Genomic DNA, 23,672 nt, shown 5'->3' with positions numbered 1-23,672 from the left:
TGGCAATTGATTAATATATGATGATGTAACACATCAATGAGGAATCTTAGTTGTCAAAACATTCTTACCAGTGGAGTTAAAAGTACCATCCATACTGAAATTAGATGGCAATTTAGTGGCCTTGATTTTTAGTTTGATACAAATCAGGGTGTTGAATTTGCCTGTGGATGACTCCCTCCCCTTAGGGATATAACTCTTATTTGATCCAAAACACTAAATAGAAATTAGCAGCAGCTCCTAGTTTGTTGCCAAGTTTTGTAAGGCTCTCTTTAGTTCCAGCAACAGGGAATCCTCCACCTGGTATTTGAAGAGAGAAAAACATAAGCTGCAAACAATTCAGTGTGACAATCATGGAACAAAAAATTAAACAGAGCACATCTTTTCAAGTACAACATTTTAATGTTTAGTATCAGGGGATAGCCATGTTAGCCTGTATCCACAAAAACAACAAGGAGTCCGGTGGCACCTTAAAGACGAACGGATTTATTTGAGCATAAGCTTTCGTGAGTAAAAACCCCACTTCTTCAGATGCATCTGAAGAAGTCAGGTTTTTACCCATGAAAGCTTATGCTCAAATAAATCCGTTAGTCTTTAAGGTGCCACCGGACTCCTTGTTGTTTTTAATGTTTGTTACTAGTATACAGAGATGGGATACCAAACGTGACTAGCATTTAGCAGAAAACCTGTAAGTCTGTGTGGGAACGCATTGGAATAGTTATATTGACATTATGTGAACTTGGCCAGACTTGATGGCAGCTTGGAGGTTCTGGGTGATTTCAGGTCCTAAAAGCTGCCATGTCATTTGAGGCCCAGAATGCAGCAACCAGACTAAGTTTTAACTTGCAGCAGAGGGAGAAGTTAAGTAATTTGATCACTGAAGTGCGGGATGGAGATCTTCAGGAACTGGGATTCCTAGTACATTTCACACTTGATGTGTGCAGAGCAGCAGAATTTGCAGTGCAAGGAAAGATCACATCTTGGGGAAGGGAGGCAGCTGAAGAGTGTGAAGGGCTGTGATGAACCCAGCAGAGAATTGAGAACAAATGCAAAGGTGCAGAAAGTTCCCCGCAAACAGATTTGAAAACTTGTTAGATTTTTAAAGTTTAGAATCTTTTTTAAGATAGTAAAAATGTTAAATTGTAACTTACTAATGGTCTATACAAGAAGCATCTTAAAAAGTTAAATTGGTTTAAACCTCAACTTCAGTTTTTTTAAAAATGTATTTGCAGTTTCTTTCCCCTACTTCCTTCAAAAACAGTTCCCATGAGAGTTACTAGTGACACAGAATGCTAAGAGCCGAAATGGCAGCTGAAAAAGCTGTTTAGAGCATTGGAGATTGCTTTTGGCATTACATTTGAGTTAGCTTAGTGTACCAGTCCAGTAGAAAAGTGGTTAAGGAAATTATTTCCTCTCTCTTTGTGTGAGAACGTAAATATGTATTTCTGAAATTCATAGGCAAGGAATGAACTCCGTTAGGTTGAGAAGTCAGTATGTTTGCTTTTTATTACTGGCTCATTTTCTTATGGTATATGCTCTGGGTCCCAGCCCTATAATGTCTGGTATGGAGGAAGTGACTTAGCCTGTCATTTTCAGTACGGTATCTCAGGGGCAGCTTGACCTTTCGGATCACTTTCTGATGTGGCCTTGAAAATCTTTAGGTTTTCCTGCAGTTACTGTTTCATCACTTCAGTGAGAACCAGCAGACTTTGATTCCTGGCTTCCAGTTTTGTTGTGCATTAATAAAATGGGTACTTGTGTTTCTGCCATGTGACTATTGTTGGCAAAAGCAAATCTTGTGTGTGCAGCATTCTGTGAGCACCTCAGCTGGCCACCTGAAAAGGATTCACATACCAATTTAAAACACTGCCTCAACAGCAGTTAATGATGCAGACTGCCTGTCCATGGTCTGTTAGATTTCTTTTGTACTGGAGAAACCCCATTGCTAAAGGCTCTTTGTCTCTGCAGTCACAGTCAGTGGAAGATGGTGGTATGTACATGTTCTGCATTCTTGTTCCTTGAAGCTTAAACATCTCCAAGTTTGGCTGATGCCTAGCTTTTAACAAGCTTAAAACTGTTGCATTTGGTTTCAAACTTAGCCAAGGCTGTTCTATTACAGCCTAGAGCAGCTTGTACAGAGTGACTGATGAATGTACTCTCTCCTAACCCTCTCAAAATTCTGGGGTCTCCCTGTGTTTTCTTTCCTGTTTCTCAGGTTATCCCTTTAAGAATGCCTGCATTCAAGATATATGGGAGTGACAGATTTCTTTAGAGCACTGTGTAGCATATCTAAACAGGCATGTAAGTGGTACTTTACTTTGGTGTTCATGCTATGTCCTTTCACTTATAAAGGGAGGTTAAAAGGCTGAGTTTGTCTAAATCTATTACAAACAGACCACTGGGCCTTTTCTGCTGCATGTACATTCTTATGCTGGTCTCCACTTCTTCTCTGTCCTTAGTTAGATTTTGTTCTGTGTTTTCCAATCCAGAATTAGATTTTCCTTCAAACCGTTCGATGTTCTCCTATCCAAGACTGCTGAAGCTGATAGCCAAAATAGTCCTTCTCAAGCTGGCTTCAGGCTTCTCAAGACCCTTGACAATTGCTCCCAAAGTAGATTCTGTCACTGACTGCTGCAGTGTGTGGACTGCTTTATTTTATATTTTAAAACTAGTAGTAACCCTTTGTTTCTAGAAGGTGTTGCATTGACTTCAGTGAAGTGGTCCTGCATATTTAGTAAGGAAATCTTATGAGATTCTGCAAAAAGAAAAGGAGGACTTGTGGCACCTTAGCGACTAACAAACTTGAGCATAAGCTTTCATGAGATTCTGCTTACATTGGATTGGCAGCACCTTGTGTAATCCAGACTCAAAAGCAGTGGAGGTAAAATCATGAGTGCTCTCTAAAGAATTGCAATGGCTCTCAGCTTTATGACTCTGTTCTGTTGCCTTGGCATTATGAATTCCATGTGAACAGTGCACACATTCTGTGGACTTTAGAAAGGAGTTTGCATAAAGATTTGCATTCTCCAGTTCCAGTGGCAATGCGTGTTGTAATGTGCTTCCTTCAATATTGGTAAAGGTACTTTTCAGAAGATAAGAATCAAGCTTGTATTGAGTCCAAAAGAACTGAAGAATTGATTTGGGTGTCAGGGTGTATGTATCAGAATCTCAAAACAGGAACATAGGGTTTTCCAAATGGATCATTATTTCCTGAAGTGTATTCTCTTTTCTCATTGGTTGACACCTGATGCTTTGGAGGAATATTAAACCTCCTTTAAAATACTGAGTGGTAAATGTCACTGCCAGTTTGAGGGATGCAATTTATGGAGAAACAACTAAATGTTGAATCTGCATTTGCTAACCTGGGGTTTTTTTATGGTCACTTTTAAAGCACTGGTCTCTTTGTTTAACGTAGTTTGTATTTCTTTGGTTTTGTAGTTGGCTGGGGAAGGGGGAGGGAAAGTATTTTCCAAAGATTGGTGGAGAGCCTCATGATTCTGTTACTCTTCTCTTGCCTAATGCCTGTTGTTGTGTTCAAACCATTCTGAGTAAACAAAGAGCTAGAACTTCCTTCTTTGTTTGCTTGAGTATTGCAGTTCATGATGTAAAGTAACTTTGCTTGCACTGACATGGCTCCTTGCATCCAGAGGTCATAAGATTACCTACTGTACTTGTACTAAAACCCCTGAAAAACCTGGCCACTATGAGGTCAATTGATCGGTGTGCCAGTGCTGAATATCCTTGCTATAACCCTTTAAAGTTCTGAAATGCACATCTCAGTTTCAGCCTTCTCTAAATAGTGTGCTAGTTAACATATTTGCAGTGATACAATGATAGAGGAAATGGATAAACTGCTCTGCTTGTCTCAGTACCTACCTGCTGATGTGTAATATTTTGCATTTATTATGCCTTTTATCCAACCTAAAGGCACTTCATTGAAACTGATAAATGAGCCTCATTCTGTATTCTGTGGGGTTTTTTAAGAGGGAAATCTTATGGCTCTTTATTGTATGCTCTAATCCATAAACATGCTTCCTCCTGTAGAAGAAGGGAGTCTTTCCTCTGCTGTACAATAAGAATAGCCAGAAGTGATCTTAGTACAAACAAAATGGAAGTTAGATTGGGAAAAGTAATCCAGTTCTCATATCTACAATGACACAGAGGCCTGGTCTACACCTAAAACTTAGGTTGACCGAGCTACATTGCTCAGGGCTGTGAAAAAATGTGCATCCTGCATGACATAGCTAGGTTGACATAACCCCCCGTGTAGATGCAGCTGGGTTGATGGAAGACTCCTTCCAAGGGGATGGATATACGACGGTGATGGAAAGACCCCTTCTGTCGTTGTAGCAAACGTCCATGCCACAACGGTGTAGTGCAGTGCTGCAGCTGTGCCACAGTAGTGCTTATAGCATAGATGTACTCTGAGTTCTAGCAAGTTAATAAATCTCATTAAGCTACAAGATTTAATGGCTGTTAAAGTCAACTGGTAGCTTGTGAAGCTGATCCCTAGAAGTTGTCAAGATGAGAAGTTTAAAATTTTCTTTAGGATTGGTAATCGGATTAAGAGCCTTTCACCTCTAGGTCACCAGGTCAAATGCAGTACATGTGAGTAACCAAAAGGTATTACCCTCTAGCAGGGAATGGCCTACATGAAATGAGTTAATCTCAGGCCATTTTCCAGTGAGCTGATTGCTTAATCACAACTGGTACCGTCACTGGCAGCCTCAGTGAAGAGACCAAGGAAATTGACCATTGTTGTGCTGGAGGTGATCTCTCCAGAACAGTGCAGGGGTACACTGGCAAGGGACAGTTTGCAGAAGACTTTCTTTTCTAACTCAGTGTTGTCTTTGTCCGTATTGATCAAAGTAAACTTAAGGGAATTGAAACATATCAATATATCAAATGATCTTATTTGGCATTTGTGTTTAACAAACATTAAGCTGCGTGCTTCAGCTGTTAATACCACAGTGAACTAAAATGAAAGCCTTTTTAATGTAGCGTGTCAGATTTTTTTCCCCCTCTCCCAATAATTCAAGTTAAAGGTGCTGCTGTTTAGGGTTTGTGTAGTTGTTCTTTGAATATTTTTGGGATGCTTTAGGAAGAGGATTCCCCAGAAACTTCATGAGATTTTGATACATGGCAGGAAAATGCAAAAAATGTTGGTAACTAAACAACACTGTGGTTGATGGCCCACTGGTGGAGGGCAGTGTTACAGAACTCTAGGTAATTTAGCTGTAATAATCTGAGAAGCAGCAGTTTCTCAAGGAAAGTTACGTTTTTCTGAAGCTAAATGTCGGTTGTCTATTTTGTTTTCTGAAGCTCAGTGCCGCTCAGCAGATACAGTATTCTCTTGCCTGCTTTTTCTACCTCGTGAAGACTTGTAATTGGTCAGGTGACACTACTTAAGCTGATTAGTATCTAGGAAGAACTAGGAAAGTATTAGTGTGTGAACACATGAACCTCCTGTATTCAGAGTTTTAGTAGGTTTAGCTTTACATGAGCTATTTGCCTCAGTGCAAGGGGATGAACTAGATGAATGACCTCTTTAGGTCCCTTCCAGCTCTACATTTCTATTTGTTCTTAGAATATATTCCCGCAACCTTTTTCTGTCTGACAGGTCACTTTTTTTGCTTTGTCTCTTTTATATAAGGTATCCGGTGACAAGTATTAATTTAAGAGGATTCTTTTGGTACTTTTATTTTGTCATTGTATGAGCATATTCGCTTCAGTTATTAGAACCCTGCCTTATTTTCTAAAATGTACTGTTGTACTTAGTAAGTCTTACAGCATTACAAGTTAAGCCAATTCCTCAGTGGCACAAAATTGGACAATTGTCTTGTAAAATAGTGCAACTGCACTTTTACTGCAGTAGAGTTGTCCAAGGAAGTCTTGGTTAACAAGAATTGTGGTTATGCAAGCTGATGACTAGACTAGGGAGTTGGTGGTTGCTCTTTCCAATGGGTAGCTGCCCGGCATGCTGCTTTTTAATTGAAGGATAAGTCATGTAATAATGCATTTGATCAGTTTAATAACAGCATTTGGGGGTTTTGTGAGCCATTCTATAGAGAGAACTCAAAATGTAGACAGCAATTCTAGTTTCATACTGTTAGAATTTCTTTATTAAAAGGGCAGTACTGAGCAGTTTTTTGAGTTAGCTGCTTTTCTATTGTTTGTAATAGAATAGCAAGATAGGAACTGGGGGGGGGGGGATAAACTATAATTCCCTTCTCATCTGTCCCGTATGTCTAATTGAGCTTGAAATTAAAAGGCATTTGTTTCCTTTTCTGTGTGTGCATCGGTGTTACTGATTGCTGTGCTCCCTGGCCTGTTTTGTCATTATAAGAAGGACAAAAGTGTAGGCCCTATATAAAGTAACTACCTTTAAGAATTTCGTGGCATCATAGTAGACCTTTAAGAGATTTAAAGCCCCGAGGATCATTCTTTCTAGAGTCTCATGTAACAGGTCAAATTTTGGCCCCAAACAGGTTGATACTGGGTATTAATATGTTTATAAGACAACACTGTGAAACTGTAAAGAACTAAGCAGGAATTCATATGTCTCAGCTACTGTTGCAGGGACATAAGATTCCCTTTTAAATACCTAGGAAATAGAGATTTGTAAACGGTAATAGGGAGTGTTGCCCTCCTTACTGGAGCTCATTAACTGAAATTTGGTATCGGCTGGTTAATGGAAGTGGGAGAAAGCATGGCCTGTTGTCTGTGACCTTATCTTAAAATGAATATTAAGCTCCTCTGGCTTACAGAATGAAGTACTTGTTGTCCAGGCTCCATGGGGGTGGATGTAGAGTTGTCCAGGCTTCAGTATTATTCAAACCTAGCTGTCACGTTTGTATTGTATGACGATGAGTACAACAAATGCTTTATTAGCTTTGCATTAATTGAGATTCTGAATCCTTGAAGTGGGTGAACTTCCCTCTCCAGAACATCTTGTGGTTCAAATTTTGTGGTGCTAACACTTTGTCTACTATGTAGTCAGCCGAAGTCATCAGACCCATTTCATGTGACTGAGTGAGATTTGATCCCAAGTCTGCACCAAGGGTGCATTACTTCACTGTAACCATTGCAGATTAAAACTTAAGGATATACTATAATGTTGTATTCATTTAGATGGAATAAATGGTCCAACGGTGTTAACATAAACCAGTTACTGTCTAACATTAAACAGTGTTAAGCAAGGTCAGGGGTTTTATATACAAAGACTTTGTCGTGGTACTAAGTAAGCTCAATACACTATTTCTAAAAATCATTTAAACCTTTTATTAAAGTTAAAGAAGGAAAAACAGTCAAAGCATTTGAAATGTAAGTCTTAAGACTTACATTTTAACATCCTGTGTCCCTTTCCCTTTAGCTGGAGAAAACATATAGAAAGAAAAAACCCCTTGCTCAGTAGTCTCTTAGATAATATTAAAGACCGCAATAACTGTCCTTTTGGGGAAAAGAGAGGAAGTTAGTTGAAGTGGCTGGAGCTGTTGCTGTTGAAGTCTAATGCTCTTTCATCCCAGGTGGCGGTTGAGATTGTTAGTCGGTAAAGGTAGGGAGCTCATCTGGGTCCCTCTGTCTGGCCTAGTCTGGTCAGAACATGTCTCAGAATCAGGGTGACAAAGGCCCTGGGTCCCTGGAGATGTTGGGGGTACCAGCCATCATGGTGAAGCTTCGTCCAGTAGCCAGTTTTTCTCCCCAAAATATTTAAGAACCCCAGAAGGGAGCGATGGGTGGAATAGCCCATTCCCTCTTAATTTTGTTTACCAATTAAACCTAGTTTCCGACACACCAATTTTGGTTCATTCATTTTTTGGTTCTACGATTTTTCTTGTTTACCAGGCATGATCTTAGCACAGTCCTTGAGTTATACCAAGTCTTTTTGTTTGGACTGACAGTTTTTCTATCTTCCATTTGCACCTTTTCACATTAACCCTTGTTTTACGTTATGGTGAATTTTTATGAACTTTCACATACTCTTTACTGTTAAGCCCTCAATTAAAGTAAATTTGTAATTGCAGTCATTACAACAATGTTCAAAGGAAGGTTCTTGGTAAATGACATTGACTTTATGAAAGCTGGGATGGGAGTTTTTAATGTATAAGTCAATGCAGAAAGTGTCTAATCCATACTCCTTGAAAGACCCAAGTAGGCAAACAGTCAAACTGCCCGGTAACCAAGTGAGATCCAATGCACAGGGCCAGCAAACTGAAAAAATAGTCCTTATTTCCTCATGTATGTAATGACATAAGAGCCAATATATACACAAGAATAACTGATGACGTAAGACTGGGGGCAAGGGAAGAAGACTGGACTTGCCAGTAGAAATTTTTTTCTGGGCCTCCCCAATAGCCACTTACAGGAGTATAGTTAGTTTCACTGCTGTTGCCCATAGTTTTCTGAGCAGTAATAAAGCTAAAGAGTTTCTTGTAAGTTTTATACTTGGCTGTTCAGGAAAGCTGTAGCACATAGTTACCAAATGGTCAGGGGAGAAGGAGGGTGTTGGGAATGTTATTGTTAACAGCTGGGTGTGGGAATAGGGAATCCTGTTTCCTTCACAGTATCTTGGAATGGAAGCTACAAGTGTATTTTGCCTATACACTAAAGCCAGGAGGGGATTCGGGTCCAAATACCATGCCCAGGTAGGAAGCCCAGTGGTACTTAATAGATGTGTCTGGAATCCCACTCAGAAGGCTCCCATAAGTTGTATTAACTTCCGATGGGTAAGGTGTGCTGGTAAATTTTTCAAAGCTTAACTACCTGTGGTTTTTGTAGGGGATCTGAATGCTCATATTCACTGAAAAGGACCAACCAGCTCATTGTGATGTGGCTTTGGGTAGTTGGTGTCCAGTAGCATGTTTGCTTTAGGACCACATACCATTCTGTTTCCTGGGCAAGTTACACTCTTCAGGGCAGCTGCTTCCTGCAGGACAGTTCCTCTGTTTGCAGAAAGTGGACTTCTTGTTGCTTCAGAATGCATTTTTGATACGGAGTGTGAAGACCAGTAGAGTTCATCCTTTGCACTAGATTGCATCAGTTTTGGTGCTCCCTTGAAAGCTGGTCTTGGGGGATGGGATTTGAGCATGTCTGCCAGCCAGCTGACAAGCAGGAACAACTGACTGTGTAACTGCTGCTGCAGAAATAGAGGCCATCTTTCTAAGACTTCCATGAAGTCCCTCCCAACACCCTAGCTCCCAAGCTGGATGTTTGACATAGAAATGCAAGCTGTGGTTTAAAATCCACAGATCCTGTGGTGATTGGTGCTCTGTAAGGTTAGTCATGTTTTGGTTACAACCACTCTTGAAAGAGGACATCTTGCTGTTCCCTATTTACTCTTATGCCTTGATAACGGTTTGTTGTTTAGATACCAGAGCGATAGGCATCTTAGATAAAAATTAGGTGGTATGCTCAGTTTTTATGCTGAGGCAAGACCTTTCTAACTGCCAGGATGTGCAAACTCAGCCTGATATTGTGATTCGGCTTTTCAGTCTGTGATGTGGACCTGTTTGAGAGAGTCCCGCTTCTCCTATATCCTGCCGATGGATGCAGTTGTGGTTGCTGGAACACTTGTGTTGTCTGTGCATGTAATTCAGATTTCCAGGACTGATTACATAGCCTCCTTTGGCATATGATCCCACAGATGGGTCTCATTTTGCTTGCCCTCTGGTCAAGTTGTAAGGCTTTCTTGTTTAATCAAGATTTTGATTAAATTTTAATTTATCAGAGCAGGAGGAGTTCTAGCATGGGGTTATCAATGTGTCTAGTATATTTACTTTTTTGAATTTTAAGGAGCTCCTTTACAAGAGTGCTAAGTGCAGTGCAAAGTGATAAATAACTGAAAGTCAGCCATGGTCACAAACCAAGAGAAATCTGAAGACTGAATGGAGCTAGCATTTCTATTGGTGTAGGTTAGGATAGGATGCAGCTCTTTCCTCTGCAGTTGTAGTGGCTTTCCAATACCAATAGTAGTAAAATGTTTTGTATATAAACTGAGCATTTTAAGACTCAGAAGCCGCACAGGGAGCGGATAAGCATAGTAACAAGGTGCTATTTTAGTAAGTTGTTTGTGCTGGCCATAACCACATTTTAAGCTGATCTTGTTGGAAAGGCTGGCAGTATACAGATAGAGGGAAAATATAATTGGTAGAAACATCACTCTTCCTTCTAATTTATGCCACCACAAGTCAAATTAACTTCTGACTTGACTTTTGGCAGCCCTGAAACTGTATTAGTTTGGTTGGTTAGGATTGAATATGATCTGACATGAGAGGTCTCAAATGGTTTATTTCCAAGTGAACAAAATGATTCTAGATTTTAAAAAATCCCTGTCGTTCCAGCAAACGTTATTGAAGATGGGGCTGAATTCTGCTGTTGGGCAAGGTGCACATCTCCCATTGATCTCTGCTGCAGTTACATGCACATATCTAGAGGACCTAACTTAGTCATCCGTGCATATGACCTTAGAGGAAGGAGAGTGGTCTAATGTAAAGGTTTTCCAATTTCCATAATGCGGCCCAGAGCCTAAAAGTTTCAAGTCTCACCACTTCTTCCACTCAAGCATACAAAACACCCTTGTGCTCATTACAGCAGTTGGTTATATGGAAAAACATTGGGAAAGTAATGTGTGTTGAAATCAGACCAACCCACCACCAAGTGCGCCAGACACACTTGGCAATCACTGGCTTGGTGGAAGGGCATGAAGCTAGTAGTTTCTGCTGCGGGTTCTATCCCTATTTGTAACCTTAGATAGATCTTTCTCCAGCTGTCAAGTGGGAATAATACTGGCCTACCTCACAGGAGTGTTGAGGGCAAGTGCTGCTTGTAAATCAATGTGAGAACCTCTGAGAGGTGCTATACAAGAGCATAGTATTTGCATCTATGTATCATAGTCCTTTCTAATATGCCATTCATCATAATATGTAGGTGCTAGTTATAAGCTTTCAGGTAAGTGTTTTAATCTTCTGTCAGGATTGGCTCCCAAGCTGTGTGACTGAAAACTGCATCCTCTTATCAGATTACTGCACTACACTCATTCATTAAGTAGTGTCACAAGCCAGCTTGTGACATCACGGCTTCCACCCTATAACTGTGGTGACCTGGCTAAAATTAATTATGCAGAATAATCACAAAGGGCTTCTAATTACACATTCTAGCCTTGTCTGGAATGGAGAATTTTGATGCAACTCTCTTGGATACCTGTAAACCCAGCGTGTCCACGCACATGCTTGCAAAAGTGCATAGGTGTCTTTTCCGCTTGACTGGAGAAAGGATAAATTTCTTGTTATCCACCATGTTGCTCAGTACTGTGTACAGTTAGTCCCCCCATTGTAGTCCCACAGTGCTCTTACCAGTCCTTCACTGACACTTTAGCTCTGGCTTTTCCTGGTCTGTCCTCGATCTCATCTTCCATTTTTCTTTATGCTTGAGCCAACCTTTGTTGATCAAGGGAAACTTTAATAAAACACAATGTGGATTTTTTTTGTCATCCAGGGATTCATATGTCAAAGGGTAGAATCATGGTTATTACCTGCAGAAACACATGCCCCAGGCCCTTTTCCTGGGATTTTGCATGGCTGTGTGGGTGTTATCTTAGCAGTATCCCCCACACTCCTGAGAGCTAAGGGAAAACAAGAATAGAGATGTGGGTGCACAGCACTTAACCCCTGCCTCTGACCCCAGAAAATCTACCTACCTCTCTCTTGTGGTCCAGCACTCGTAACTCCTGCAGAGCAAGATATCTCTCCGGGGAGGTGGGTCGGGCCAGGTGGGGGTGTCCCACTGCATTGGATGAGGGCATGGACAATGTTGGACTGTATAGAGGGGACATCATCTCTAGGCCAAGGCCTCTTTCCTAGAAGGAAAAGCAAGAGAAACTGCTCCTTCAGCTACAAACAAAAGCACAGGGAAAAAAACCTGCCATGAATTAAGAGAATGAAATCATGCCCCGTATCTCCTTCAGCACTGAGAGCAGTGCTCATATTAACACACACTGGGCTTTCAGACCACAAGTGGTTGCACTGGAGTAAAAGGAAACTGCTCGCTTTCCCTCCATGATTTATGCATGGATGAGAGCATAAACCCAGATCCTTGTGCCATGCAGGGAAGAGTCACTTGCAGCAGGCAACAGAACGAGCCAAAAATCTGAACAGGGACAAATAGACTCCCTACACCATTCCTTTAGGAGGAACTCTTCTTCCCCCCCACCCCCAAATATTCTGTGAAGCTGCAATAGTGGGGAAAGTACTGGGGTTACTCTGCGCCAGAGTGCGGCACTAGTTCTTCAAGCCTCTTCAGGTTATTATGCTGAATATTCAGTTGAGAGAAACTTGCAGTATGGTCCCCCATCCTGAAATTAAACAGTTTGTTTCTAGTCTCCTTCCTCCAGTCTCTTGCCTTTTTCCAGTTTGTATGGAGGATGCATTTCTGAGAATCTTCTTGGGTTGGGTTATCCTTTGTTCCTGCATTCTGCGACTTTTTGCTCCATCTCCTGTGCCATTCAAAAAAAAAAAAGAGATAAGTTCATGGAGGGTAGGTCCATCAGTGACTATTAGCTAGGATGGGCACAGATGGTGTCCCTAGCCTCTGTTTGCCAGAAGCTGGGAATGGGTGACAGGGGTTGGATTGCTTGATCACCTGTTCTGTTCATTCCCTCTGGGGCACCTGGCATTGGCCACTGTTGGAAGACAGGATACTGGGCTAGATGGACCGTTGGTCTGACCCAGTATGGCTGTGCTTATGTTCTTATTCCTCTTAGACCCCTAGTCTTCCTTTCCTTGTGCCATGCTTTGGCCTTTGGAGCAGCTTTACTTTCACAGAAGGGGAAGGAGAAAGCAACTAATTAAACCCATGGTTCGGGATCTGTCTGGTCAGCTAATCAGTTGAAGTGGTCAGCAGGGACTGCAGCCACCATCTGCAGGACAAGATGGGGCTATCACTTGAAGCTAGAATGGGGGAGGAGGAGGGCATTTCTAAGGCAGTGTATTCCTGCAGCTAGCTTAAAACCCATCTGTGCCTGAGAAGGTGGAGTTTAGTTCATGCAGTTGTGGCCTCTTCCTGAGTGGGTGTGGCATATTGCCATCTGTCCTTGGTTACTGAACCTTGCTGTATACAGAACCAGGAGGCAGGGAAGGAATAAGACCTGGCAACTTCTTTTTGATTTGCAGCTTCCCCCAGACATATGGCTTTATTATGTATTTGTACTGTGGTGCCAAGGGATCAAAACTGCTTTGGATATCCGTTGTGGTACTTGATTTCTGCTGTTTTCAGTTCTGTTCAGTTTGTATGGCAGATATTCATGAACAGAATTTGCTCCACCTTAGCCTAATTTTCATCTAAAAGGCAAATGTAAGTATCCAGGGCTCTCTCTCAAATGTCCTGTAGAGAAAGGGAAGTGTGGGTTGACTAGGCCTATTGTGAGGAAGAAGCTTTAAAACTGAAGCAGCGTTCCACTTACTGTATCCTTGGCTGGTGGGGGTAGGAAATGTATTGTTTCCAATTGGCGCTTAGTCCACACCTGCACAGAAACTTCCACTAGTTATCCAGGCAGAACTCGCTGTGTAGACGCTCTTATTCCAGTGTAAGGGTGGTTTGGTTAGATTTAGATTAAACCTTTTTCCAAGCAACATAAACTAAATCAGAAAAGGCCCCCTTGTACCAGAATGTGGCTGTGTCTGCACTGTGGAGGTTATGCCAGCATAGCCTCCTAGTGTCAAGACAGACTATGGCAGAAGGAGTTTTCCTGTCAGTGCAGAACACCACCTCTCCAGATGACATGAGCTACATCGATGGAAAGACTCTTCTGTCAACATAGCTGTGTTTTGTTGGCATAACTGTGTGGGTCAGGGGTGTGGTTTTTCACATGCCTAACCAACGTAGCTATGCCAATAAAACTTTTTTCAGTGTAGACCGAGCCTAAGCTTCTCCACACAGGGAGTTATACTGGGGTACAAAGGCCTGAGGCTCACGAGACACCCATAGCTGTCATTTTCCAGTTGTTACTGGTCAATGGCAATGGTTAATTTTTCCCAGTGCTGAGGGTAGAAACTGGATCCAAAAATGGTTTCAGCGAGGGCCAATCTTTTCAATGAACTTCAAGCAAGAGATCACCGAGAATGACTAGGTGGAGAAAAGGGGGCAATCAGTAACTGAATGTGGGCATCATTGTTCATGCAGAGCTCATCTGACACATTTTTGGTCTTTTTATTGACATTGCATGTTAAATTGTCAGGGACGTTTAATCAAGGCTTTGAGTCAATTTAAGGTAGCATCTCTCTCCAGCTTGCTTTTTTAACCCTTTGTGGCAAGCTGGACTCAAGTGCTGTGGCAAAGCCCCTTGATTATGAAGTAACACGGGGAAATTTTGCAGCCGCTGCATTTAACATTTAAAAAGTTAATGAATCCAACATGAAAACAAACTATATCAATGTAGTAGCTGCTGAGGTTTCTTTGATATGAAATTCAATGTAATTTACTCTCTTCCACTCTTTTATTTTTCAATATGCTGTCGATTTTTATCCTGACAGTGCATAATTGTAGTGTAGTAGTTGTCAAGGGGAAGTTGGGGGTTTTGGCAGCTGGGTAGGGGACTGTTAAGGCATTGGCACCTGGAGAACTATAGGAGGTAGTTTGGGATTTTGGAATAACTACCTGCTTCTGTTAAAATGATCAGCGTTGAAATAATTGACATTTCTACTGTCCCAGATTGAGGTCAATAGAAGGAGATTTTGGAACAAATTCATAAATTAAACAGTAATAAGTCACCAAGACCAGATGGTAGTCACTCAAGGGACTGGGTGGCGATCAAATATGAAATTGCAGAACTACTAACTGTGATGTATAACCTATCGCTTTAAATCAGTCTCTGTACCAGAAGATTGGAGGGAAGCTAATGTGACACCAATTTTAAAAAAAATACTCCAGAGGTGATCCTGGCAATTACAGGCCAGTAAGCCTAACTTCAGTACCAGACAAATGGTCTGAAACTAGAGTAAAGAGCAAAGTTATCAAACACATAGATGAATGCAATATGTTGGGGAACAGTCAACACTGCATTTATAAAGGGAAATCATGCCTTATCAATGTATTAGAATTTTTTGAGGGGGTCAACAAACGTGGACAAGGGTGATGCAATCCATATGGTATACTTGAACTTTCAGAAAGCCTTTGACAGGGTCCCTTGCCAAAAGCTCTTAAGCAAAGTGAGCAGTCATGGGATAAGAGGGAAGTCTCTATCAAGGATCAGTAACTGATCAAAATAGAAAACAAAGGGTAGGAATAAATGGTCAGTGCTCACAAGGGAGAGAGAAATAGTGGGATCTCCCAAGGATCTGTATGGAGACCTGTGCTCCTCAACGTATTCACAAATCTGGAAAAAGGGGCGAACAATGAGGTGGCAAAACTCAGGATAGTTAAGTCCAAAGCTGACTAATGCGTTACAAAGGGATCTCGCTAAGCTGGGAGACTGGACGATAAAACAGCAGGTGAAATTCATTGTTGGTTGCAAAATAATGCACATTGGAAAACATAATCCCAGCTATACATACAAAATGATGGGGTCTAAATTAGCTGCTCCCACGTAAGAAAGAGATTTGGGAAGTCATTGTGGGTAATTCTGAGTCAAAAAAGCAAACAATTTTGGGACCATTAGGAAAGGAATAGATCACAATGCTATTATATTAAATCCATGATCTGTCCACACCGTGAATACTGTCTGCAGTTCTGGTCACCTCATCTCAAAAAAGATATGTTAGAATTGGAAAAGGTGCAGAGAAGGGCAACAAATGACTAGACATATTGAACAGCTTCCCTAGGAGGAGACATTAAAAAGACTGGTCAGCTTAGAAGAGAGGTGACTAAGCAGGGCTATGACCGCGGTCTATCAAATCATAAGTTCATGGAGGACAGGTCTATCAGTGGCTATTAGCCAAGATGGTCAGGGACACAAACCCATGCTGTGGGTGTAAACCCCCAACCTCCAGAAGCTGGGACTGGATGATGGGATGGATCGCCTTGTTCTGTTCATTCCCTCTGAAGCATCTAGCGCTGGATGCTGTCAGAAAAAGGGTACTGAGCTAGATGGAACATTGGTCTGACACAGCACGGCTGTTCTTATGTGTTGCCATCTTTAGGTTTCAGTGCTTACCAGTCCATTCAGTGCATGGAGCCATTCGCACTTCTTTTGTACTGTCTGCCTTGAAAAAGTGAAGTGTGAACCAATAGGGTGTCAGCCTGAGTCTGCCGTTTTTTGCTGTCATGTTGGTTAGAAGCATTGGTGTTTAAAATGAAGGCTTGTACCCTGGATCACCAGTCTTCGTGAAGCATGAATTCTGTGGTGGTAGAACTCACAGGGGCTTGGTTTTATAGCCCTGAGCAAGCAACTTCTCAGTGCCGAGTTCACTGAGGGACTGAACAGTTTTCAGTTTCTCTTCTCCTGTTCTCACTAGACATAAATGACTACCTGATCTCCTTCAGCAAATGGACCCCTGCTACCAATTCACTCTTGAAAGCACCTGAATCACTCCTTTACCAGGGCAGGTTCACTCCTCCTCCCCACTGTTACCTACTCAGTCTCTAGACTGGTTTCTAGCCTGATAGGATTGAGAACTGGAGGCAGGTCTCTTGGGAACTGCTTTCCGAAGATCTGTTTACAGGAATGGGGAAGAGAGCCCTGCTTCACCCCACCGGTGAGGCACTGGAAACCCTCACTGGTAACTAGCACAGTGGTGCCTCTACCTGGCCCCCCAGACTGTGTCCAACCAGTTAATTGACATAACGTTAGCAGTGAATAGTTTATTTCACTAGCTCTTCACTGGCTGCCCTTTTTTTCCCTCCTCTCCTTGTTTGTGTCCCACTTCCCTTCATTATACTTGGCAGGCTGTACAAAACTGGGGGAATCTGAGCAGGTTGTATCTGTTAGAGCTGTTTTTTAATTAGACTGGTAGGACCTCTGCTCTTGCTATCTGCAAAAGATGTTGCTGGGGCTAGGGAGAGGAAAGGAGCAGGGTGTGGTGGGAGGGGTTGTGGTGGCAACTGCTATTATAAAGGGGAAATGCCAAGAACTGGGAGGCATCACACGATACAATGTAAGTACATTGTCATACTAGCCATGTGCAGCTGCCCTCTTAAAATGAGCTCCTACTCCTTGAACAGAAACTGACTGTTTCTCAGATTCAACTTAATTATAAAGGACTTCTCCTGTCGTAAACCAGACTGTCCACATTAATATTTAGTGGTCTAACACCCCTCAGGGAAGGTTTTAGGAATACCTAATCTCGCTTCAGTGTGGGGAGGTGAACTGGGTGATGTTTTGACATCCGTTCCAGCCCTATGTTTTGATGATCTGTGTATGAGATGATCGTGAACAAAATCCTCTTGACCATGGAAGTTTTGCAAGAGTTGCCCTAAACTAACCACCTTCTCTTTCCTCCTGCAGGAACGCCAAGGCCGTGTCAAGTAAAACGCTACTCTTCCCACAGAGACTGCAGCAGAGGTTGCATCCGGGATATCTTTCAAAAAGAGAGAGAGGAGAAAAAAGAACACCCCAGAGAGAATTAGGACTTCTTTTCTTAATTTCATTGACTTTAAAACAAAAACTTACAAACTTGCAGTTTAAAAAAAAAAGTATTGGAATGTCACGAGACATAGGACTAAAAAAACAAAACAAAAAAAAAATCCCTTCTAGGTAGAGTATAGGTAAAAACTGTCCCCTTTCTTTTGGCTTTGGTTGTGATTTCAGAGCATATGCTTTGTTTTTTGTCTTTTTACTATGTTTTCCGGATTTGAAAGTCCATAAGTGGCATATGCCTTTTTTCTCTAATTTTTAAACCCTGCTGCATCCCTTTCTTCCACTTCCCTCGCGCCTCCTTTCCCCCAGTTTTGACATTTGCACTTGGAACACCGAGTTGTGACTTTTTTTGGACATCTGCCGCAGAACTTGGAAGAACTGTTTTTTCCTTGGAGTGGAAGAGGAGGAATTTTATGAAAAATTTGGGTTTATTTGCCTGGAAGAATCGAATGGAAATTATTGCCAAGGTTGCATCTAAGGGTGGTTTGTTTTCCTCTGACCCTTTGTTACTCAAAAGTCAAGTACTAGGAGTCCTAAGAAATGTTCTGTTCTTGTGCATTATATGGATTACAGATTAAGTCTGGATTAATTTGATTTAAAGGCTGAGAACAGTGGTAAAAACTTGTTTTGTTTACAGGAACATGAATTTTGAACGAAAAATATTGTAAAATGTGTAGTGAATGTTTCTTCAGTTTCTTGTTAAGCCAATGAGGAATGGGCATTGCCTTTCTTTTCACCATTAATCACTTCTCAATAATAAACGTGAGATCCTGTTGAGCATCACTTCTGTGTTCCAGTTAGTTTTCAGTGTGGTAGGTGCTGCCCTGGCTGTGACTGAGGAGGCTGTACATGGGAGAATAAAATTGCAAATGAGGTAGCAGGCTAATACTTCAGTTCCTAACTTCTGGTTCATTGACTATTGTGTGATCCCTACAGGGTTTTGAGCCAATGCTCTAGGCTTCCCCTGTTTGTTTTAAACATCTTTGTTGGGACCCAGCACACTACTGCTACTTTCCTTTTTATTTGTGTGCACGCTAATCATCCGTGGGAGCTTGGTCTCATCCAAACCCTCTTCTTGCTGTTTTGAGACTGGCTTTGAAGCAGGTCAGTTTGACCCATGTATAACAGAACCGGTTACAGCATGATACTGGCCTGATCCTGCAGTGATTTTTTTCATGTATGTGAACAAGATCAAACTGAACTAATCTATTGCTGACTCCCTTTACAGCACTGGGATGCCTGTTAAAATAGAATTAGGGTATGGTCTGTGATAAACAGGTTCAGGAACATAGGAGTTATGCTAGTGTAGACGGACCCTAAATATGAAACATGGGCACTGGGGACTGATTGGTACAGCTGAGGTTTGCCTGATACATTAGTACAACTGCTTTGGTTAACATGCCAGCTTTTCGCATTTGGAGGCCTGACTTCCAAGGTGCCAAGCGAAGTAAGTTTGATCTCTGGTGGACATTTTCCTACATTACAAATGATATTTATCTCCAAAATACAGGACTTGTCAGCGTGTCCCTGTTTAGGAAGGTCAGAATGGGAAGAACAAGGGTGCTGCAGATAGGTATTGAAGTGCATTGATGCAGCTGTGTAGGGAGCCCAGCAGGAGATGCCGCAGGTCAGGACTGAGGTGCGGTGTTAGATCCGTGAAGGCCATAGCTCTCCAATAGTTGCATGCACTATACCTGGCTCTGGCCTATGCTACAACATTCCTTCTTTTTCCCAAGTACAAAAAGTGTCAGTGTCAAATAATGGGGTGTATTAGATACTAAATTCTATTCAGTGAGTAGGTTAGAAGACCCAACCAAAGCCCTTCAAACACATAAGGGTGGACTTGGGTCCAAGATCTCCTTTTCCTGTGAAATGGTTTGAGATCAAGAATCCAAAAATCCAAGTCTCCTGCTTGCCTTTTTTTCTTTCTGCTGAGCAGGCCGCAAACAAAGTTAGCATCTGAGCTCTGGAACAGTACTTCATTCTTGTTAGTGGAAATGGGATATTGTTGAGAGGGAAAATGTCAGTAAAAATATCTTGTGGTTATTAAATGGGTGTTGATTATCAAGTGGCTTTCACTATTGCTAGCTGTCTGCTGTGCATTTCCTTCACCTGGAGCAGAGAAACTGGGCTAGTCTGTTTCACTTCCTGATTCTCCTGCATTAGCACTAGCTGTTGCAGTGGCGGTTATCTCTCAGAAGGGGAGATGGAGTACTTGTGGCACCTTAGAGACTAACCAATTTATTTGAGCATAAGTTTTCGTGAGCTACAGCTCACTTCATCGGATGCATTCAGTGGAAAATACAGTGAGGAGATTTATATACACACAGAACACGGAAAAAATGTGTGGTGTTATACACACTGTAAGGAGAGTGATCACTTAAGATGAGCTATTACCAGCAGGAGAGCGGGTCGGGAGGGGAACCTTTTGTAGTGATAAGGTGGGCAGCAGTTAACAAAAACGTCTGAGGAACAGTTGGGGGGCGGGGGGGGGAATAAACATGGAGAAATAGTTTTACTTTGTGTAATAACCCATCCACTGCCCGTCTCTATTCAAGCCTAAGTTAATTGTATCCAGTTTGCAAATTAATTCCAATTCAGCAGTCTCTCGTTGGAGTCTGTTTTTGAAGTCTTTTTGTTGTAATTTTGTGACTTTTAGGTCTGTAATCGAGTGACCAGAGAGATTGAAGTGTTCTGTGACTGGTTTATGAATGTTATAATTCTTGATGTCTGATTTGTGTCCAGTTATTCTTTTACATAGAGACTGTCCAGTTTGACCAATGTACATGGCAGAGGGGCATTGCTGGCACATGATGGCATATATCACATTGGTAGATGTGCAGGTGAATGAGCCTCTGATAGTGTGGCTGATGTGATCAGGCCCTATGATGGTGTCCCCTGAATAGATATGTGGACACAGTTGGCAACGGGCTTTGTTGCAAGGATAGGTTCCTGGGTTAGTGGTTCTGTTGTGTGGTTGCTGGTGAGTATTTGCTTCAGGTTGGGGGGCTGTCTGTAGGCAAGGACTGGCCTGTTTCCCAAGATTTGTGAGAGTGATGGGTCATCCTTCAGGATAGGTTGTAGATCCTTGATGATGCGTTGGAGAGGTTTTAGTTGGGGGCTGAAGGTGATGGCTAGTGGCGTTCTGTTGTTTTCTTTGTTGGGCCTGTCCTGTAGTAGGTGACTTCTGGGTACTCTTCTGGCTCTGTCAATCTGTTTCTTCACTTCAGCAGGTGGGTATTGTAGTTGTGAGAATGCTTGATAGAGATCTTGTAAGTGTTTGTCTCTGTCTGAGGGGTTGGAGCAAATGCGGTTGTATCATAAAGCTTGGCTGTAGACGATGGATCGTGTGGTGTGGTCTGGGTGAAAGCTGGAGGCACATAGGTAGGAATAGCGGTCCGTAGGTTTCTGGTATAGGGTGGTGTTTATGTGACCATCGCTTATTAGCACCGTAGTGTCCAAGAAGTGGATCTCTTGTGTGGACTGGTCCAGGCTGAGGTTCATGGTGGGACGGAAGTTGTTGAAATCATGGTGAAATTCTGCAAGGGCTTCGTTTCTATGGGTCCAGATGATGTCATCAATATAGCGCAAGTAGAGTAGGGGCATTAGGGGGCGAGAGCTGAGGAAGCATTGTTCTAAGTCAGTCGTAAAAATGTTGGCATACTGTGGGGCCATGCGGGTACCCATAGCAGTGCCGCTGATTTGAAGGTATACATTGTCCCCAAATGTGAAATAGTTATGGGTGAGGACAAAGTCACAAAGTTCAGCCACTAGGTTTGCCCTGACATTATTGGGGATACTGTTCCTGATGGCTTGTAGTCCATCTTTGTGTGGAATGTTGGTGTAGAGGGCTTCTACATCCATAATGGCCAGGATGGTGTTTTCAGGAAGATCACCGATGGATTGTTTCCTCAGGAAGTCAGTGGTGTCTCGAAGGTAGCTGGGAGTGCTGGTAGCATAGGGCCTGAGAAGAGAGTCTACATAGCCAGACAATCCTGCTGTCAGGGTGCCAATGCCTGAGATGATGGGGCGTCTAAGATTTCCAGGTTTATGGATCTTGGGTAGCGGATAGAATACCCCAGGTCGATGTTCCAGGGTGTGTCTGTGGGGATTTGATCTTGTGCTTTTTCAGGGAGTTTCTAGAGCAAATGGTGTAGTTTCTTTTGGTAATCCTCAGTGGGATCAGAGGATGATGGCTTGCAGAATGTGGACTTAGAGAGCTGCCTATCAGCCTCTTGTTCATATTCCAACTTATTCATGATGACAACAGCACCTCCTTTGTCAGCCTTTTTTATTATGATGTCAGAGTTGTTCCTGAGGCTGTTGATGGCATTGTGTTTTGCACGGCTGAGGTTATGGGGCAATTGATGCTGCTTTTCCACAATTTTAGTCCGTGCATGTTGGCGGAAGCACTCTATGTAGAAGTCCAGTCTGTTTCGACCTTCAGGAGTAGTCCACCTAGAATCCTTCTTTTTGTAGTGTTGGTAGGAAGGTCTCTGTGGATTAGTATGTTGTTCAGAGGTGTGTTGGAAATATTCCTTGAGTCAGAGACGTCGAAAATAGGATTCTAGGTCACCACAGAACTGTATCATGTTCGTGGGGGTGGAGGGGCAGAAGGAGAGGCCCCGAGATAGGGCAGATTCTTCTGCTGGGCTAAGAGTATAGTTGGATAGGTTAACAATATTGCTGCGTGGGTTGAGGGAACCATTGCTGTGGCATGTAGTAGTTTAGATAGTTTAGTGTCCTTTTTCTTTTGTAGAGAAGCAAAGTGTGTGTTGTAAATGGCTTGTCTAGTTTTTGTAAAGTCCCTTGATTTCTTCATCCATCCTACTGACTGCTCCCTCTTTTTGCCCCAGCTCAGCAGTATAAATGCAAATTGATCTGAGGTTCCCTTCTACAGACGGGTGTTCCATTTGATCATGGAAAGGCTGCATAGTTTTTAAAGCTTTATGACGAGCAAAATGGCTGGAAGGAGCATATATATTGTACTTTATTGAACAGGCCCTGTCAATTGAAGCATACTTTTTCTCTGAAGAGGTCTTACCTGCTGCTATCAGTAACACCCGAGTCCCACAAGTCCAAAAAGAGAGGTTTTTCTGTATGGTCAGTCCATGCAATTCACAATACTTTGTATAGTCAGTTTAATTGTTCCACCCTAAAATGGGATCTGACTATACAGAAGGGATCTTCACACCGTAACAAGGGAAAGACCTGTTAAAGGAACAGAAAAATGTGATTTTGAAAAACCCCCCAAAACTTGACCTGGATTCAGACTCCGATGTAACACATGAAACTACTTCTGCCTCTTTTTTTAAAATTATCTTTAAGTGAACGATCACTTTAAACAGTCTGGGGCTGCACCCAGCTGATGTACCTCATTTAATCTGAGATGGCATTTGTTCCCTTGTGCTAGCTGCATGAGAGTTAAAATCATCTTTTCTGAACCGAAGCTGACTTAGTTGCCTAGACTTGGTACTTTAACATGTCTTCCTTGTCACTGCTTGTCACAGGGGTCAGCCCACCTGTAGTTCAGAGGGATTAGGACCCAGGTTTGTAAACCAGCTCTGAGGTATACCCACAAGGAGAAGAAATGAAGCAGTTGTATTTCAGTAAGGAAGGGACGGTCTTGAGCTTAAGGCACAGGGCTGGGGATCAGGAGCTGCAGCTTTTTTTCCTAGATCTCACAGATTTCTCCACTTAACCCGTCTGCAGTAAAACTGGCTTCATAAGCACAGGCCAGGTATACTTTAGTCTGATTGCTGCATGTAAGGCACTTTGGGATTCTCTGATGGAAGGTCTTATTGGGTGCAAAATGCCACCATTGGAGCAAATATAATTTTTAAACCACTGATATGTTACAGGAAATATCAAAGGAAGACAAAACAGGTGGTGCTGAGAGTAAAAAGGTCGGGGGGGGGGCAGAAATGGGGATTTCTGATGGGGCTAAACAAGCTTTAACCCCTTCCAGATGCTGATGTGATTTGCAACCTTTTGGGTGAAGCTATTGTAAAATGTGTCATAGAATCATAGAATATCAGGGTTGGAAGGGACCTCGGGAGGTCATCTAGTCCAACCCCCTGCTCAAAGTAGGACCAATCCCAAATGTTAG

General features: G+C 42.3%; 1 protein-coding gene across 2 annotated transcripts in view; it reads left to right on the top strand.

Annotated features, from left to right (window-relative positions):
- YTHDF2 (YTH N6-methyladenosine RNA binding protein F2) overlaps positions 1 to 23,453 on the top strand; it is a 32,128-nt gene extending 8,675 nt beyond the window's left edge. Inside the window, exons 5-6 of one of the 2 annotated variants that reach the window (XM_073317898.2) lie at positions 2,213 to 2,298; positions 17,432 to 23,453. In XM_073317898.2, coding sequence (XP_073173999.1) covers positions 2,213 to 2,269 — 57 coding nt within the window. In that variant the 3' untranslated portion in view covers positions 2,270 to 2,298; positions 17,432 to 23,453. The remainder of the gene's footprint in view (positions 1 to 2,212; positions 2,299 to 17,431) is intronic. The other variant, XM_073317899.2, reaches the window with a different exon arrangement.
- Positions 23,454 to 23,672: the final 219 nt, after the last annotated feature.

This window comes from Lepidochelys kempii, chromosome 19, assembly GCF_965140285.1.
Source record: "Lepidochelys kempii isolate rLepKem1 chromosome 19, rLepKem1.hap1, whole genome shotgun sequence".
Classification (NCBI taxonomy): domain Eukaryota; kingdom Metazoa; phylum Chordata; order Testudines; family Cheloniidae; genus Lepidochelys; species Lepidochelys kempii.
Note: the sequence above shows the minus strand (reverse complement) of the source record. Positions and strands in the feature narration are given on the sequence as shown.